The 16,937-nt window shown below is 51.1% G+C and overlaps 7 protein-coding genes across 7 annotated transcripts; 4 read left to right on the top strand and 3 right to left on the bottom strand.

The window, feature by feature from the left end:
• Positions 1–287: 287 nt before the first annotated feature.
• On the bottom strand, positions 288–978 carry N7539_005226 (uncharacterized protein; the record flags this gene model as incomplete). Its single annotated transcript, XM_056934828.1, has 4 exons — positions 288–391; positions 447–558; positions 610–816; positions 880–978. The coding sequence occupies 4 exons, from the start codon at positions 976–978 to the stop codon at positions 288–290; spliced, it is 522 nt and encodes a 173-aa protein (XP_056790022.1).
• Positions 979–1,159: 181 nt separating this feature from the next.
• N7539_005225 (uncharacterized protein) lies at positions 1,160–2,698 on the top strand (the record flags this gene model as incomplete). Its single annotated transcript, XM_056934827.1, has 3 exons — positions 1,160–1,193; positions 1,255–1,921; positions 2,002–2,698. 3 exons carry the CDS (start codon positions 1,160–1,162, stop codon positions 2,696–2,698), a joined length of 1,398 nt encoding a protein of 465 aa, XP_056790021.1.
• A 1,812-nt stretch (positions 2,699–4,510) lies between these two features.
• On the bottom strand, positions 4,511–5,368 carry N7539_005224 (guided entry of tail-anchored proteins factor 1; the record flags this gene model as incomplete). Its single annotated transcript, XM_056934826.1, has 3 exons — positions 4,511–4,863; positions 4,950–5,136; positions 5,282–5,368. 3 exons carry the CDS (start codon positions 5,366–5,368, stop codon positions 4,511–4,513), a joined length of 627 nt encoding a protein of 208 aa, XP_056790020.1.
• Positions 5,369–5,780: 412 nt separating this feature from the next.
• On the top strand, positions 5,781–6,854 carry N7539_005223 (uncharacterized protein; the record flags this gene model as incomplete). Its single annotated transcript, XM_056934825.1, has 1 exon — positions 5,781–6,854. The coding sequence occupies one exon, from the start codon at positions 5,781–5,783 to the stop codon at positions 6,852–6,854; it is 1,074 nt and encodes a 357-aa protein (XP_056790019.1).
• Positions 6,855–7,433: 579 nt separating this feature from the next.
• On the bottom strand, positions 7,434–7,788 carry N7539_005222 (4F5 domain protein; the record flags this gene model as incomplete). The annotated part of the gene is made up of 2 exons (XM_056934824.1): positions 7,434–7,583; positions 7,726–7,788. The coding sequence occupies 2 exons, from the start codon at positions 7,786–7,788 to the stop codon at positions 7,434–7,436; spliced, it is 213 nt and encodes a 70-aa protein (XP_056790018.1).
• Positions 7,789–9,475: 1,687 nt separating this feature from the next.
• Positions 9,476–12,277, top strand: N7539_005221 (uncharacterized protein; the record flags this gene model as incomplete). The annotated part of the gene is made up of 6 exons (XM_056934823.1): positions 9,476–9,662; positions 9,755–9,914; positions 9,939–9,996; positions 10,061–10,426; positions 10,961–11,052; positions 11,152–12,277. 6 exons carry the CDS (start codon positions 9,476–9,478, stop codon positions 12,275–12,277), a joined length of 1,989 nt encoding a protein of 662 aa, XP_056790017.1.
• Positions 12,278–14,547: 2,270 nt separating this feature from the next.
• On the top strand, positions 14,548–16,381 carry N7539_005220 (uncharacterized protein; the record flags this gene model as incomplete). The annotated part of the gene is made up of 4 exons (XM_056934822.1): positions 14,548–14,671; positions 14,978–15,288; positions 15,375–15,662; positions 15,752–16,381. 4 exons carry the CDS (start codon positions 14,548–14,550, stop codon positions 16,379–16,381), a joined length of 1,353 nt encoding a protein of 450 aa, XP_056790016.1.
• Between the last annotated feature and the right edge of the window lie 556 nt (positions 16,382–16,937).

The raw sequence follows: 16,937 nt of genomic DNA, 5'->3' as shown, positions 1-16,937 counted from the left end.
GGTCTTGTTTAATGTTTCCCTTTTCTCAACTTCTGATCTACTTGTTTGGTTCTGAATGGGGCAGCTTCCACATTTTATTCTCTCACCATGATTTTTCTTCCAAAGTACATTAATAGAGAATCCATATGACCTTTTTCGGAGAACGATTCCCCGAAGACATCATCGCTTCATTGCGTATCTTCTCGCTTTCCGCAGAGAGCGTCTTGGCTGTTCCTGTATTTTGCTCTATCGGACATTCAAGCAGATTGAGCTCCTGACTCGCTCGAGAAGTAGACATTATCTCATTATTAGCGTTCTGACTGACTGCTTTGGTGTTGGCCTTCGTATAGACCAGTGTAGTATCCCGCAAAATACCAGGCCATCATCAGATTTCTTAGACCATCGTCTTGGACTGGAAGATCATTAGCTCCGACTAGCACAATAGAAGAAGGCTCAATTGTGCTTACCGTTGGGGAATCCAGCGCCAGGCATCGGCATGGGTCCAGGGCCTAAACTTTGGCCGGCGGCAGCTGGCGTATCATCGACCGAAGGTATTTGCGAACCCGTAGGCTGCTTCTGCTAAGTAATTTTAGTGAAATGTAAAAACTCACTTGTCTCGCATGAGCATACCGTTGTGGAAGGCAATGTTGTTTGATCCGAGACATCCTCGCTTTCAGCTTTAATGGCGTCATCATCGCCGACGTCTTGTATGCTTGGGTTGTCAAGTGTACCAGCATCGGCCACAGTATCATCTTGTGATTCCTTGGCAGCTGCCACCTCCGCTGCTTTCAACACATCATCAACGTTCTCGCCTTTTGCGTGAATGCTGTGATATAGCTATAGCCGGAGATTAGGATATACAACGAAAGGTCACGTGAACAGAACTGATTCTCAGCTGACCTTGTATTCCTCAACCGCATCATCCCATGATTGCACCAGAGCCGAATCATCCCATATTTCCTCATGAGTAAGGGCCTTGTCACTTTTATTTTTCCCCATTTTCAGCCCTGGTTGATCAGGGACGGCGTGGCAGCGGTTGTGATTGTGGTTGGGGCTGTCAGTGTCCGCTGGTCTGCGGAGACTCACCGCCCAGGCGTGCAGGGCCGCCGAAAAAAAAAAGATTTCCCGCAGTTGAGGAGGAAAGTCTTCAGAATTTCAAATCACATCAACTTGACAGAAAATGGCTCCTGATAAGAAGGGAAGCAAGCGCAAGGGTATGTGAATATACAGAATTATGTGACAAGCGAAAATGGAAGTCACTGACATTCCTTTCAGCCGCACCTGTCGCCAGCGACTCGCCCGCGAAAAAAACCAAAAAGGTCGAGCCCAAGACCACGGCCGCCAAACCCGCCAAAGCCGTTGAAGAGGCACCCCCCAAGCCTGCTCAGAAGAAGAAGAAGGAGACTGTCACTGTGAAAACCAAGGAGTCCAAGACTGAAATTGTTCCTAAGGCCAATGGTGCCTCCACTCGTCAGACTAAGCCCCGCAAGCGCGCTGCCGACTTTTTGAGTGATGAGGAGACTGAGAAGCCTGCTCCTGCTCCCACAAAGGCACCTGTGAACAAGAAGTCAAAGAAGGAGGAGAGCTCTACACAGACTGCCAAGAAGTCAGCCTCTGCTAAGATTGGCAAGCCCACGCCCAAGCCCAAGCAGATTGTGGAGGCTTCTGATGAGTCGGACGATGAGGACTTTGTGCTCAATGCATCTGCGTCTGAATCAGAGTCAAATGGCAGTGATCAGGAGATTGATGATGTTGAGGATGACCAGACCGCCGCTCTTATCAAGGGTTTCGAAAGCAGTGACGACGAGGACGATGTTGCCGACGAGGGCTACGATTCCAAGCAGCCCATTCCCAGAATTCCAGACACCAAGAAGGCCGAGAAGAAGTTGAAGAAGTTGCAACAGGGTGAGAACAAGGATGAGCCCGGTACTGTCTACGTTGGGTGAGTTTCAATATTCGACCATGCCTTGTTTTTCGTTCAATCACCCTTGAGTGTACACAACTAACGCGTCAATTCGATAGTCGCATTCCCCACGGTTTCTACGAGCACCAGATGCGCGCCTACTTCTCCCAATTCGGCGAGATCACTAAGCTCCGTCTTTCACGTAATCGTCTGACGGGACGTTCCAAGCACTACGCCTTCATTGAGTTTGCCTCTTCAACTGTCGCCAAGATTGTCGCCGAGACCATGGACAACTATTTGATGTACAGCCACATCCTGAAGTGCAAGTTTGTTCCACAAGACCAGCTGCACCCTGAGGTCTGGAAGGGTGCCAACCGCCGATTCAAGCGCACACCCTGGAATCAGATTGAGCGAAAGCGTTTGTTGAAGGGCAAGACTCGTGAGGAGTGGTCGAAGCGTATTGATAAGGAGCAGCGCAAGCGTCAAGCCAAGGCCGAGAAGATGAAGGCCCTTGGCTACGAATTCGATATGCCCCAGCTCAAGGCCGTTGAAGATGTGCCTGTACAGGTGCCGGAGGAGCCCAAGGCTGTCGAATCCGCTACTGCCGCCACCGAGGAGAAGGCCGAAGAGCAGCCTCTCAAGGCCATTGAAGCCCCGGCTCCTGCAGATGAGGCTCCGAAGAAGGCGAAGAAGGGCAAGAAGGTCGAACAGACCATTGTCCAGGAAGAGGTTACAGCTCCATCCCCGGCCACCAAGTCTGCTACCACAAAGACCAAGAAGGTTGTGAAGAAGACTACCAAGAAGGCCAAAGCGTAAGGGATGCTCAAAACTGTCATTTTCTATTTTTTAACGGAGTTTCAATTATTTTGTTATCTACTGTACATCGATAACCATGTCATGCATTACTGCGAAAATTTGAGACTGGCTTCGAGAGTATCTTTGGTCGAACAACAGCGACGCTTAGTAGAACACTAATTTGCTCAAGACGGGTAAGTCTCTGTATACTGAAATGCATTTACTCGCTTTCCCATGAGCCACAAGATAGCTCCCGATTCAATCACTGCAAAAATGAGTCCCTCTTACAGCCCGTGCCATAAATAGTCTACAGGCGAAACAATCTACAACAGGACCTTTACATTGTGAGTACTTACTACTTAGTAGGTAGTTACTGGTAGGTAGTTATCTGCTTAAACACTCCACTTCTGACCCACCACCAGCCGAACACGACCTAGCCAATTGATCACGTGATCTATCCATCGGCCACCATAAGTAGAGACCCACGCCGAAATCTCTTCCATCCCTCTCTTCTCTTCAACTCCTCGCTCAAAGAATCGCATTCAAAGCTTACACACAAAAAGAAGGAAGATATTTCCCTCTTTTTCAACATCTTATGCTTTGGGAGAAAGTCCCCGGACATCCTGCGCTCTGTTTCAGAGTTTTTCAAGTCAGGCATTGCGGAAACGCGCCGCCATAGAAGCAATTCGACAGCGGCTTACGCCCTATTCCCACCGGCTCTCGTGTTCGTCGTCCGACAGCTTCTGGCTGGTCACAATGGGGCGTGCGCTCGGGAGCCGGAGGGGAGAAGGGGGGATTTCGATCTTCCCTTGTATCGGGTTGCCTTTCGTCACAGTTCGATAGTCATGCGATTGCCTTTCGATCCTACTTTGGTGGGACTGGGAGGTAACTCAATGGGGCTCATTCTTGAGGCGAGGAGTTCCAAATCCTTTTTCTTTCTCTTTTCTTCCTCGAGTCTGTAGCTTATGGCAAAGCGGTGATGGAACTGGACTTGCATCTTCGTGGTCCATGTGTCCTCGCAGATGCCCTGTCAAAGGGGCCGGACTCTTCTTGGACCGATCTCGTTTCACCGAGGAAGGAAAAAGCAAGAAATGAGTGGACTGAAGTGTCCCCTTGACTCGAATGTGACTGCCATGAGCTCCGAGTGTTCGCGTGATGATATAACAATCATAGAGTCAAGCCCTGAGACTTCCTAGCTACGGCAGGACGTTCTTGACGAGAAACGATTTTCATTATCTGATGACACATCGAGTACTTTGTTGTTGTGTTTTTGGCCTGTCAGATCTGTTATGTTGGCATTGCAATGAAAGCAACTCCATTTTTCCCAATATAAATCTTCTTTTCCTCAGTCTTCGTACTTGATTCGCAAATTCGATAAATGGCTAGGTAGTCTCGGTGTCCAGATCAGACAACGCATGAATTCCATCTCGTTGAAGTGTTGAATTTGTTTCCACTTCCCAACGAAATCTCTTTGGCCATGTGCAGACTGCGGACAGCAGAGACATTTCCCTGGGCACGATCCACAGCTTCGTTCCCGCGCCTGTACGATAATGTACAAAGAAGGCCTGCCAATAGTATATGCCCGACTGATTCCCTAAAGAAGGTTCCAATGCTGTCGAAGGAAAAGCTATTTATAATGTAAGATCTCGAATAAGTGCAATTGCACCTCCAGGTAAAATAAGACTCCTTGTGCAGAAGTGCAGACAGATTGACGCCCCTACCTATAGCAATGATATCGAAATCCTCCCCGAGCCTCCAAGTCAAGATCGTCAAGAATTGGTCATGTACAAATGTCATATCGCCATTGTAGAAAAAAATGGGTAATCTCATCCATCACAGTTCCTTTTTGTTCTCTCCGTCCACGGCCACCGAAACTTTCTCCTTCGTCGTCGTTGTACTCGTCGCCTTCATGATCCGGACCAGAACGCCACCAATAAACTCGCCAAAGAAGACGACAGCCGTGGCGCACACGTTGTTCCACACCTGCACACTGACAGAGCCCAGGGGTGCGCGGGGGAAAGACAAGATCCATTCCACGTAGTAGGGGAACCAGCCAGGGGGGAGCGCGAACACGGGAGTCTTGGAGTACCAGAATTGGAGGAAGAGTTTGAGACCATTGGTGCTTAACCATCGGGCGCTTTTGACGCTCCAGTCGAAGGAGGTCTTTTGCGAAGAGATCTTTTTGTCTGGCGAGAGGTGGATTGCATATTAGCCCGAGATCACTTTCAAGTATAGATCAAATGCGTGCCCTGGATCAATGCTTGACACGTACTCAGCGCTTCATACTCCTCCACACTTTTATCATGTCTTCGGCGCAACTTTGCCCATTTCGCAAACTCGTCTTGCGAGCTGGTGCTGTTCATTTCGCGCTTGAGCTGAACGACTTCTCGTTTCTTGAGGTTTGCGGCGCGCGCATTTCGAGAGGTCGAGGTGGGGAGTTTCAGATATAAATGCCATACCTGGTGAGCGAGTGAGATGGATTAGCGTGAATGACAGAATGAGTGAGTTGTGGGACGTCAGTCGGAAGCTGATTTAGCTTGTTGTGTGGGAGGCCGAGGGCCACGTTGAACCTGAAGGAAGCATTGACTTCCGCGCAACACATACCAAAGCATCGATTGTTGCAGCACCGATCGTGTTGACGAGGTAGATCGCAATGTGCACGAACAAAATCGTGAGAACGAGGGACAGCATGGTGAGCGGGGGAGAGTGGCCAGGAGGGCCAGAAGCAAGCTTGGGTTTTGAGCGACGAGTGGAAAGCGAAGACAGGCCTCAAAATCCTCGTAGTTATGGTCGACTTTTTCTTCCAACCTGCCGGTGTTTAGGCACGCCGGTCTTATGATAATATGTACCCTTCCACAGTCGGATCGCAAGAGGTTTGAGGGTTGTCGAAATGGGTAAAGTGACGTGCGGCGATCTGGCTGGAATCGGCCCGAGCTCGCAGCTTTTGGTTCGCCGCCTCCACTTTGTCCGCCGAAGCTAAGGGCATGAAGCTTCGACCAGCCTGTAGATCTTATAAGATCGAAGCAGCATGGTTATGTTGCTCTTTGCGTGAGCTTGATTAGTCTTCTATCTACGTGGTGTCCTCTTCATTTACTCGAAATTCATGACTTCACCAGTGGATGCATTCGAGCAGTTGGTCGATCTTTTCGACCATCGCGGTGATCAAGTCCTCGAGATTGAGATCATACCGCCAAGTTTAGGCTCTTCGTTTCTGAAAGATGGATGCGCAATGGGCATCTCCAAGAAGGCGTTGATTCAAGCCTATATGGTTGCGCGACGAGTCTTCTTCGAGACTTGTACTTCCATGAGCAGTAATGAATTGGTTGCCGACCTACTGCGAGAGCAGTCGAGCTCTGTCGCCAACAAGGAGAAATTTGTCACCGAAATCATGCTCTTGTTTGACTGTGAACATTTGACTGCGGCTAATTGGCGCAAATGCCGAATACTTGCAGCTCTGGCGCAGCATGAGGGTCCCTCAAACCAGACGTCGCAACAGACGAGAATGTTGAAGACAGAGCTGACGCTTCTCCAGAGTTACCAGTGCTCTCCATTACCTCGACATACCAAGTCTCCGACCCTGTGGTCGCACCGGCTTTGGACGCTTGAGCACCTCATCAACTTGGTGGAATTGAGTGTAGACACTCTACTTGATTTGCAGCGCCACGAACTAGAAGTTGTTCTGCGTGCTGCGGAACTTCATCCGCGCAATTACTACGCTTTCACATATGCTCGTCATCTACGTTCTCTACTTGTCAGGACCGCCGCCACAATCACGACAGAAAGCATCTCCTGCTGGGAGTTGAGATTGGCGAAGGCGCTTCTGAGCCCCGTGCTGGATTGGTGTCTTGCTCATCCCCGCGACATCTCCGGCTGGTCTTTTGGCTTGCATGTACTCGGTCACTGTGAAGATCGGCAGAGTCATGAAGAAGCCGTCAAACGGGTCCTCCAATTTGCACTCGATGTAGGATGGGAGGGTGAGAGCCTGTGGACGTTTGTGGATCAGGCAGTACGCCGGTTTGACCTGGAGGACACTGTCGTTAACGAATGTCTTCCATTGCCACGGACGCTGGAAAGGCCCGGTGCTGTAGCTGAAGATCAGACAGCACAGGCGTCGTGGCGAGCTTGGTTGTCCAGGGCCCAGGCAAATTGGGCAGCTTGCAAGGCCGACCGGTCTTGACATTTGCGCACTGATACAACATCCTTTGTGTCCAGTCCTTCTTTCGTCCCTGGCAATCGTCAGATGACCGGCCTGGGAGGTGATGCATCTCCTGTGCGATTTCTCATCCAGTAGAGTACTTATCTACCATGCACATATATTACAGCGTCATGAAACCAAAAGACGGAAACCCTTTACCAAATCTGCAAAACGCCTCGCTAGACACCAGCACCCGCCGACTTAAAGAATGAGGCGGGAAGAAAAAATAGCTGGGGTATGGATCTATGCACATGTCTGCCAACACTCGCTACCAACAATCACATGTCCAGTTCTTTGTGTTCGACGCTCATGCTGGGGTCCATGGATACCTCCTTCCAGTGTAAGCCTCCCGAAATATGCAAGACGTAGCTACACTCCAGGCCCAGAGCGCGTGGGATGAATATGTACTACTGGATCGATAGAAGGGCAAAGAGCACAAGAAGGATCGGTGGGTAGGCACGACAGCTGAAGCACAGCAGGAATCTCATTTCTTTTTCCCTGCTGCTAAAGCCTCCGCCGCTCGTTTCTCGTCCGCTGGATAGAAGAAAACAGATCCTCGAGTTAGTCCACGTTGGCGCACATGGAGATGACCGACCGGCTAGCGGGTCCTGAGGGAATCCACATACCCTTGCGCTGCTTCTCACGCATAATCGCAGCCGCATCCTCCTTGGCGCGTTGGAACTCGGTGCCGCTCAAGGTGTTCTTAGATTTCTGCAGACACGAGTCAGCTCTTGTGACTTCCGAGAGGTGCATCCCTGCCCGACAGCTTATGTGACGCAGGCTTATGCGGTGGACAGTTGAGCGCAGAGGGGGGGGTACTCAGTATAGATCGAACGGGCCATGAGAAACTTACCGCCGAAGCCGCCTTCTTCTGGGCCTTGGCCCGATCGTGGTCACGCTGGTTGCCCCGGGTCATTTTTGCAAACGGTGAGAAGAGCAGGAGCAGAGCGGATGAATCAGGGCCAACAGAGAACGACCAGATCTCCCTTGAGGGCGCACCACAGCACGGGGTGGAGGGGAAGCAATGGAATTGAGAGTCGGTTTGGCCAGAAGGAGACAGAAAAAAGTCGAAGAAACCGGCGGGGCGCCTCCCTCGGCGTTTAAAAATTGCCTCGTCCAGCGAATCACCGCCGGGATTGGGACTATACCACTTGGAGGGTCGAGATTAAGAGGATTGAATGCGCCCAGTAAAGGTGACACAATCGCTCTTCTGGATTTTCTCCAGCTTGAAACTTATTACTGCTGTGACCATCTTGAAAAGTCAGAGCTTACGGGACTGAGAAGTGCTCGGTGATAGTCATTCTCTCGATCCTGTGCCGCATGATAGACAGGTCCGTCCTTCACAGTAGAGTGGAAGGATCTTAGACGTGGTAAGCAACTAAAAGACAGAATTTGCTCTCTACATTCTACATTAGCACGGTATGAGCGGCTACAGTGTCGACAGCACCTGATGAGTTGAGAGATTCCCGAGCCCAGCTGTCTGTGTGTGGCTAAACAGAGCATGAGGCTGTCTTCCATGGAGCTGTTTCAGCAGTACCAACCTGTCAACCCAAGTAGACATCTCGCATTCAGCAGATATTGCAAGAACCCGTCCTAATCGACTTCTGTTTGAATCGAGAGCTGTCAAGATCTTTTCTGTGAAGATGAAACAATTCGATCGGGGAAAGACCGGCAATTATAACACACTCGCAAATTGGGTCTTGAAGCATGTATCGAGCCTCACCTGCAGGCTGCAAGACCCATGATGATGAGGGAAACCGCAGTAGGTAGTAGGTACAAGGTGGTCAACAACCCAACCTAGGCGCTTATCCCGAGGCTCTCGTTTCAGCTACAAGCGATATGGAAAGCTCTCAGCCTATGCTTCCACAAGTTGAGGGTATGATCCATACAATGGCGCTTCGACCTCTCCTGCTCTTACCGATGCAAGCGAGCTCTTGGCGTGGAAGTTTGCCTGGAAGAAAAAAGCTGCTATTCCCGGAGCGAACAATACCCCAAGCTGGCCAGGCTACGCTGCACTTTGTCTGTTTGTTGCCTTTCGCAGCTTTTGCTTCATGATGACTGAGCTTTGTTCCTGGCGTTACCTGGAGCAGGCCTCCCGTCGTTTCAGATCCGGGCTATTCATAGTGAAGTTTGGCCCCTGCCAAAACATCTCGGCGCCTGCAGCCTGTGCGGAAGAGCATCAATGAATGATCTAGAACTTAGAAACAAGGCGATGGTTTCATCCGCCCTGCGCCTGTGGTCTATATTATTGTCGTGATCTTTTTTTCCACCGACATGACAAGACCTTTCAGTGATTCCGTCCATTCTTTCTTCATTCTTTCTTTGTGTTCTCGAGCTGATCTCCAGTAGATCCATCCTGATTTTTCCTCTTCTTTCCTTTCGAGGAACTCGGTTTCCTGCTGGCCAGTGACTACCTTCCTGCTTTCTCTCGATCGAGTTCCGGTCCAACCGGGTCTCTCTTGCTTTCTATCGCCCTAGTCCTCTCAGTTTCGACGAAGAGTCATTCTCTTTAGAAAAGAAAGATTGACCGCACTCTCGTTAGGTGGCAATCAACAGGCTAAACGAAACCATTCGCTCATCGAAGAGTCGTCAATTTCATCATGATGTCGAAGCTACAGAATTCTCTGGCTGGCCCAGGGTATGTGATTCTCAACGCCATTCGCGCGTTGAATATCATCACCTTCCTCGACATCATTGCATCCTGCGTAGTCATGTTGATCAAGATCGACAACTACAATGGGTTCTTCTTCTTCCAAGCAGTGACCCACGCCATCATGGCCCTGATCAGCAGTAAGTCATCCAACCCCGATAGTTCTTTCTCCGAAGGTTTTTGTATCTTGCTGCTTAGTTGTATGATCGTCTACTGACACTGTTGCCCACAGTCGCTCTCATTGTATCGGAATTGCCTGTCCTTCGGCGCTACGTCAATCGCCACTGGCCCATGTTTGGGGAGGACGCAGGATTCTTTGCCCTGGCGGTAATCATGATGATCCTTGGCGTTGCCGTACTGGGTTGCCTGAACACAAAAGCCATGTCTCAAGAGTCCCTCGGGCTGGCTTTCTGGAGAATCATCATCTCGGCCGGGATTCTCGCCATGGTCGTCAGTCTCGTCAACGTTTTGGCGGTAAGTTCATCTCCTCGAGCACAACCCCACCTAACCACCGCACAGCTGAGCTAACCATCTCTAGACCATCATCTTCACCGATCGTGCTCAGAGCGTCAGTGCCCGCCATGTCCGCCAATATGGAGCGGTGGCTTCACAGAAGGTTGTGGTGAGTCGCGCCAGCAGCCGATCTCTCTCGTCCGGGCTAAACTCGAAGCGTGAAGAAGATTCACTCCCGAGCTATTCCCCCGAGTCGGTCTCGAAACGTTTCTCGAAACCTATCACTGGTCGCTTCCCGGTAAAGATCTCGGGTCCCATGAATCCCACCAACAATGGAAAAAGCCTGCAGGCGCCATCGGTTAACGACGCTGCATCGTCAAGATACTCGCGTGACTCTGCGGGAGTTACTCTTCCTGACTTGGCGCATCATCCTGCTTATCAGTCAAGCATTGTTTGAGGGATTGGGGTGTTTGGTGGGAATCTGGTTCAATCAGCGTGGCGTTCTGGGGCATGGGCGTTGTTGAAAGTCGGGCGTCTGGCTTCTCACTCTTTGGGCCTTGACTTTCTTGTTATCGTTTTGAGCTTGTTTTTTGATCCTTCGAGAGGTATGGAATCTCTATAATTAAATGAGATACGACGAGGTTTGATATGTGTCAAATGCCGGCAACCAAGAGATGAGGTCGATGCTGTCCTAGTCAGACGGACATTCATCCAGTTCAAGATAGTTCACGGACATGCAAGCCACATGAAACATTCACTGTTATGTCGCAAATGATCCTGAATCCCGTATTGGTACTGCCCGATAAGCTTGACGATACCCGGCAAAGTAGGAAAGGAAAGCTTGGAGCTTGGGTACCTTAGAAGTGGGTGTTGACTGTTGAGGGTCAGTCCTGAGTATCCACTCCCCAGAGTCGACCGCTTTTGGTCCCGAGGTCGAATCAATCGCAGTGTGGTGGCCTTTTCATCACAAGTTCCACGTGTTTAGTCACACACTTCTTCGCGGTCCGGTCTCGATGGAATAGAGACTGGTCTCTATGCTAGCTTCATCATGGCTGGTTTCGGAATCTCATGGGAGACGTAAGTCGTCGTCGTCATTCCTCGAAATTACAGCACTTCAATTGCCGCATTCTTCTCCGCATACTACTAACCGAATGCGCGGTCTAACATTTGTCTCAGCATCAAATCTCTCCTTATCTTCTTTGGACCGATCCTCATCCCTCGTCTGATCACAGCCTACCGCGGCTTGCGAGTCTCTATTGCAAGCCGACCTGCAGCGCAACCGACTCCTGCTGGAGCGAGCCGTGCACTGAACGTGCTCTTCGCTAGCGTCGCGTTCTTCCTCGTCCTCAGCCTTCCTTTCAACCCCCATGCTCCCGAAGCCAATGTCTTTACTCTCACTCGATCTCGAATCAACACTCCCAGCGATGTGCTCTTCCATCGACTCTCACGACTCCGGGTCGACAATCTCCTGACAGACACCGATGTCCGGTTACGCGAAAAGCTCACCTCCCTCGGCGCTCGCAAGGTCTACCTCGCCTATGGTCCCGACGCATTGATCTCCTGCCAATACTGCTCCTACGAAAACCTCGACACTTACTTCCTTTACTACCTCCCCTTCCACATCCTCCTCCCGCACCTAGTTCACCTCGCCATCCTGGGCCTAGCCACATCCGCCCCCTTCGCCGGGCGCGAATCCGCCCGCTGGCGCACCAAATTCACTTTCGCCGGATTGGCGCTGGCCGCCCTGGACGTGTGGATCGTCTACTCGTATGACGCAGTCAACTCGGCCTCGCCCGCCGTCCGAGCCGGTCAAACACCCCCCGTCGGCCTGTATAACACGATCACCCTCCTCCGACCACTGGCATTGACCATTTTCGACACCCTCTGCGCCCTGATCATCTACCTCTCTTCGACCAACCGCTTCTTCTTCAAGCCTCCGTCCCAGAAGGACCAGGTGGACCAGGCCGTGTCGGCGGCCTTGACCCTGTTGACCGGTGCCAATAACAAGCTCCATGCGGCGAGCGTGGCTCGCAACGCGGTCGTCCGAGACAAGACGCTCAAGGCGCGCGATGACGTCTACTGGCGGACGATGGTGGCCGTGGAAACCCCGACTCGGGGCCCCGGAGCGGCCGAGCAGATCGATGGCGTGGATCGAGTGGACGTGGTGAACAATATTTGGCAGGAGGAGGAAGTCGCTCGAGCCATGTCGCGGGCGCTGGCCGGGCAAGGAGGGATTGATTTGGCGCAATTGGGGACGAGTGCGCACGATTTTGTGCGTAGTGTGACCGAGGGGATGGATTGACGCGGATTTATGTGGTAGATGTCTCGGCTATATGACAATTTAACCTACAGTATCTTTGATGCCTACAAGCGTACTGGTGGGGGTGACAGAGTCAGGATATACTATATTTCCCATCCAGATCGTTGTGAGAGTAGGAACCCCGTTTCAAAGGCCCTGCAGGTCAGGTACCTGAATTGTGTGTATGGAAAAATAAGGTTATTCTCCGGCTGCTTCAACGAGGACCTAAGGTACTGGGTAGAAGGTAGCAGGTACTAAGTGTACTCAGTACTGAAGCACTAGGTAGTAGGTCCTAGGTACCGTAGGTCGCAGGTAAGTAGTGTACAGTTCGACCATCAACCCTGCCATGACACAGCTTGCGCCCGTGGTTCCGTACACTGTACAGTACTAGCCTACTCGGTAGCCTTCGAGGAGTCAGGGCTTTCCAATGCCTTCCTCGAAGTCGGAAGCGACATGATCATAGTACTGACTCTACTGAGTCTACTACTGACTCGCTGAGTACATGGCGAAGCGGGTCTCCGCTACAGAACCTTATTTCGATTCAGGAGGCCATCCACGGGCATCTTGCTCGGTATACCAAATCCAATGCAAATGAGCGTCAGCTACCCATTGAGCAATTTATGTTGATATGGACTAGTGACCACTGATCAGTGCCACTGTGTCCTGTCCACAGTTCAAGCTTAAATTGGATCTTACAGTACATCGGATCCACTTGGGGATGCTGAGCTCTAAGAGATCGATAGTCCCCGTTTCCAAGTCATCTGACATGAACCGGAAAGAGGCCAAGTTGGTTTCTGCCGAGAATGTGACATTGGCGTCGCTTTGACCCGTGAATCGTCTTTCAGGTACCCGCGGTACCATCGAACCATGACTGAGCCGTCCATGGGGGCCTTTGGATTGTTTGTACTTCTGTACTGGTCCAACACTGAGATGGACAGGCTCAACGGCGTTGGCTGCTGATCACCTCATGGGATCAATCAGATTGGCAACTCTGTTGGCTCGACCTGCTGTCGGTTCACTCGAATGCACATCAAGGGGGGCGAGAATAGGTAGTTGAATAGATAAGATATCCCATATGACTGACTACCTGAGTACCTAGTAGGTACTAGTCGTACCTTGGTCGTCGAGTAGAACAGACGGCAAATACCTAATACAGTCTACAGGTACTACTGGCGCATATTGTACCACTGCTAGAGTACTCCTCTTGTTCAAGCCAGAGCCAACAAATTCTCCTGACTACCACTGAATAAGGTCTCTTTGCAGTCGTCTGGTCGGACGATGCACGATGCGGCTTAGCCACGGAAGGACCACCAAACATACCCCATAGTTCCACCACGTTCAGGGTCTGGACCTCCAGACTTGCCCCCGAGCACTCCTTTCTCTCGCACGATGCTCCTGCAGCTGATGCAAGCAGCATCAGCTGCACCGATCGTCATCCGTGTATCACTCTGCAAGTATTCCGAGCAGAAGCATCATGGATAGTCTCGCTGGATTCTCTGTTTCGCCGTCTTTGCGAATTGCATATTTGGGTCCCCGTCCCCTTCCATCCCCACCGTTTGCTGTGCGATTCGACGAGGCGGTGTGGAGGCGTCGATCATCGTGTGTTGAGAAAGTGCTTGAAACGAGCTCTCCCCCTCTCTCTCTCACCGTTTCCTGTCCGTCCCCTCCTGAGTTTAGTTCGATTCGTCTACTCTCACGGGGATTAGCCTTTTTTTGGGTCCTTCTCTATCCACCCGCTTCATTTGTTTTTTTTTTCCTCCCCCCCTCCTTCCCCTCGCCATCACACGGATTCTGGCAATCCTCTGCTGCATTGACCATCTCACAGTTGGTAACTTGGTCCTGACCCCTTGAAACCCAACACGCTGTCGAAAGGAGATAGTCCAAGCAACCAAGACAAAATCCCAAGAGGAAGCCAAGACCAAAAGAGAAGAGCTTCGTGTTCAAATAAAGTACCAGACCCAATTGCAAGCATCCGACTCGCTTTGACCGCGCGGCGGATCCGCCTATGAGCCTTCCAGACTTTCTGCTGCAGTCCCAGTCCGCGCGCTTCTCAACTTAATTGTGAGCGGGATTCAACCCTCGCTCCATTTTCCCTTGCCCCCCCCCCCCAGACCCGACTGCCACTTCACCCTTGCACGACAGACACACACACACACACCTCCACACCCACATCAGAGAGGAGATCAAACCCCCCTTTCCCCCCAAAAAAGAGTCTTGATTTGCCTGTCGTCTTCTTCAACAATCAACTGCGACCAATTCGTCTCGCCGCTGCAATGGCGAAAGAGACGACGATCGCGCCGCCGGTCGCGGAGCTCAATGTCTATGTGTCCAGTCCTAGCGGCCCGCGCCCAGCTAAGGAGACCACGTTCCGCGAGTGGGTGGTCTCCAATCAAATCGGTATGGAAATTCTTCCAAGCATCATCCTGATCTTTGTGCTCGTGCTGTGGTGTCGGTCGTAGACTTGTGCGTTCACCATGGGACCTCGGCGACGCAGAGCGACTCGGTGGCTGGACCGAACCGCATGACAACTGGAAGCCCGTCGTTGTCGAGTCAATCGCCTTCCGAGGTTCCTTTGGTGATGATCTCAATTTCTTGGAGAGGAAAGCCACCTAACATGTGCACCCCTTTCTTTGTGGGAACAAAAAAAGACCTCTTCTTGCGACAGACTGGCTGACTCGATTTCCGTAAATCTCTTTCTCACAGGGATATCATTGACCATCTTGGCTATGTTGCTGGCTCTGCATAACCTCTACCCGTCATTGCGCCCTTATACGCAACCCTTCTTCGAACTTTCCTACCACGACCCCGCCACGAATACTTATGTGCAGGGTTGGAACGATATCTATTTTGTCTTCAGCGCTACTTTGGCGCTGACTGCAGTTCGGGCCATTGTCATCGAATGGATTCTCCAGCCCGTCGGTCGCTCGTTGGGACTGAAGCGCAAGGCGGCGCTCCGCTTGGCCGAACAGGGCTGGCAGGTCCTGTACTACGGGTTCATCTGGTCTGTCGGGTTGGTACGTGTTTGACGATGACAATTCAAGGGAGCAAGGCAACGACAGTCGAAAGGGAAGGCATGCTGATGATTCTGGTTTGATGATAGTACCTGTGGAAGAACTCCAACTACTGGTGCGACTTTAGCACCATCTGGAACGACTGGCCCGCGCGGCCGGTAGACGGCCTCATGAAATGGTACATCCTGGTGGAGCTCGCGTTCTTGCTGCAGCAGATCTTTGTCATCCACGTGGAGGAGAAGCGCAAGGATCACTACCAAATGCTGTCGCACCACATTATTACGAGTACCCTCCTCGGATCGGCGTACATTTACGGCTTTTACAACGTTTCAAATGTCGTCCTGTGTCTCATGGATATTGTTGATGTTCTACTGCCCGTGCGTCCAATCTTCATCCTCCCCCCTCCGCCTTTTTTTTCCTTCTCATAACTGCTGTATTGTTGATTTGCTAACCACTTTGGAAACAGGCGGCCAAAGTCCTGAAATATTTGAAATTCCAAAATGCTTGCAACGTCGCTTTCGGCATCTTCATGGCAACCTGGGTCGTGACTCGCCACGTTCTGTATAACATGCTATGGTGGTCCATCTACAAGAACGTTCCGCAGCAAATGGCATACGGTTGTTACTCGGGAGAAACCGCCGAGATGATCAGCACCAATGGCTATCCAGATGCCTTTGCATACTTGTTTGGTCCATTCCTGAGCTTGAAGAACCCTATTTGCATGAACCGCACCATCAAATGGATCTTCCTCTCGTTTCTCCTGTCCATTCAGCTCCTTTCCATTGTCTGGTTCAGCATGATCGTGCGCGTCGCCTATCGTGTCGTGTGCAGTGGCGCTGCTGAAGATACTCGCAGCGATGAGGAGGACGAGGTTGAGATGGACGAGGATTCTACACACTCGGGCACTGTGCGGCTGGCCGCCAAGGAGAACGGAAACGCCGCTCCTGCCGTTGTCAATGAGAATGCTCCGGGTCTGGACCGCCGGCGGTCAAATGGCTCTGCTGCTGCGCGTGCTCGTGGCCGTGGCCGAGTGCCCTTCGACCAGAGTGACCGGAAAGCTTTGCTGGGACGCATTGGCTGCGACAAGCCCACTTGACGAGATTCCTAGGCTATTATTTCCACGACCTCAAGAGCGGCTAGACTTGTTTGAAAGAGTCTTTCATTTGTTTCAAGCTTTCTTCTTTTTTTCTTCTTACTTTCGAACTTTGGGATATGTCGAGACGACAGTATCTCCCGCTCCAGTCCAGGCGCATTTTCATGAAATGTTACACCCCGATTCCCGTGTTAAACTGGCATTACTTTTTGACTTTTGTCTCACGCGTTTTGCTCAACATCTACTATTCCCCGCATCTACTCCCGACACGCCGTGTATATGCATACGACCTTATACGCCAGCTAGATCGTGATTCCTCTCTGTTGATGAAATGAATTGCTAGAAGTACGATGAAATCGCAGTTTTGTTGCTCTCTTTTCAGGGTCTATCTCTCATTTCGGCCTGATAAAGCACTGGGAAAAGTTATTACTTGGCTGATCCGTCTTGTTTATCTTTATGAGTTTATCATACCCTTATAGTTGCCAAGTCTCGAGTTTGATCAACCACCTTTTTGGTCGGTTCGACACGTCAAGTTAAAGACACATCGGCTTCGTATGAT

The sequence above is a fragment of the Penicillium diatomitis genome (assembly GCF_028827545.1).
Source record: "Penicillium diatomitis strain IBT 30728 chromosome Unknown utg000005l_segment0_segment0, whole genome shotgun sequence".
Classification (NCBI taxonomy): Eukaryota; Fungi; Ascomycota; class Eurotiomycetes; order Eurotiales; family Aspergillaceae; genus Penicillium; species Penicillium diatomitis.
This window is presented reverse-complemented; position numbering and strand designations above follow the sequence as displayed.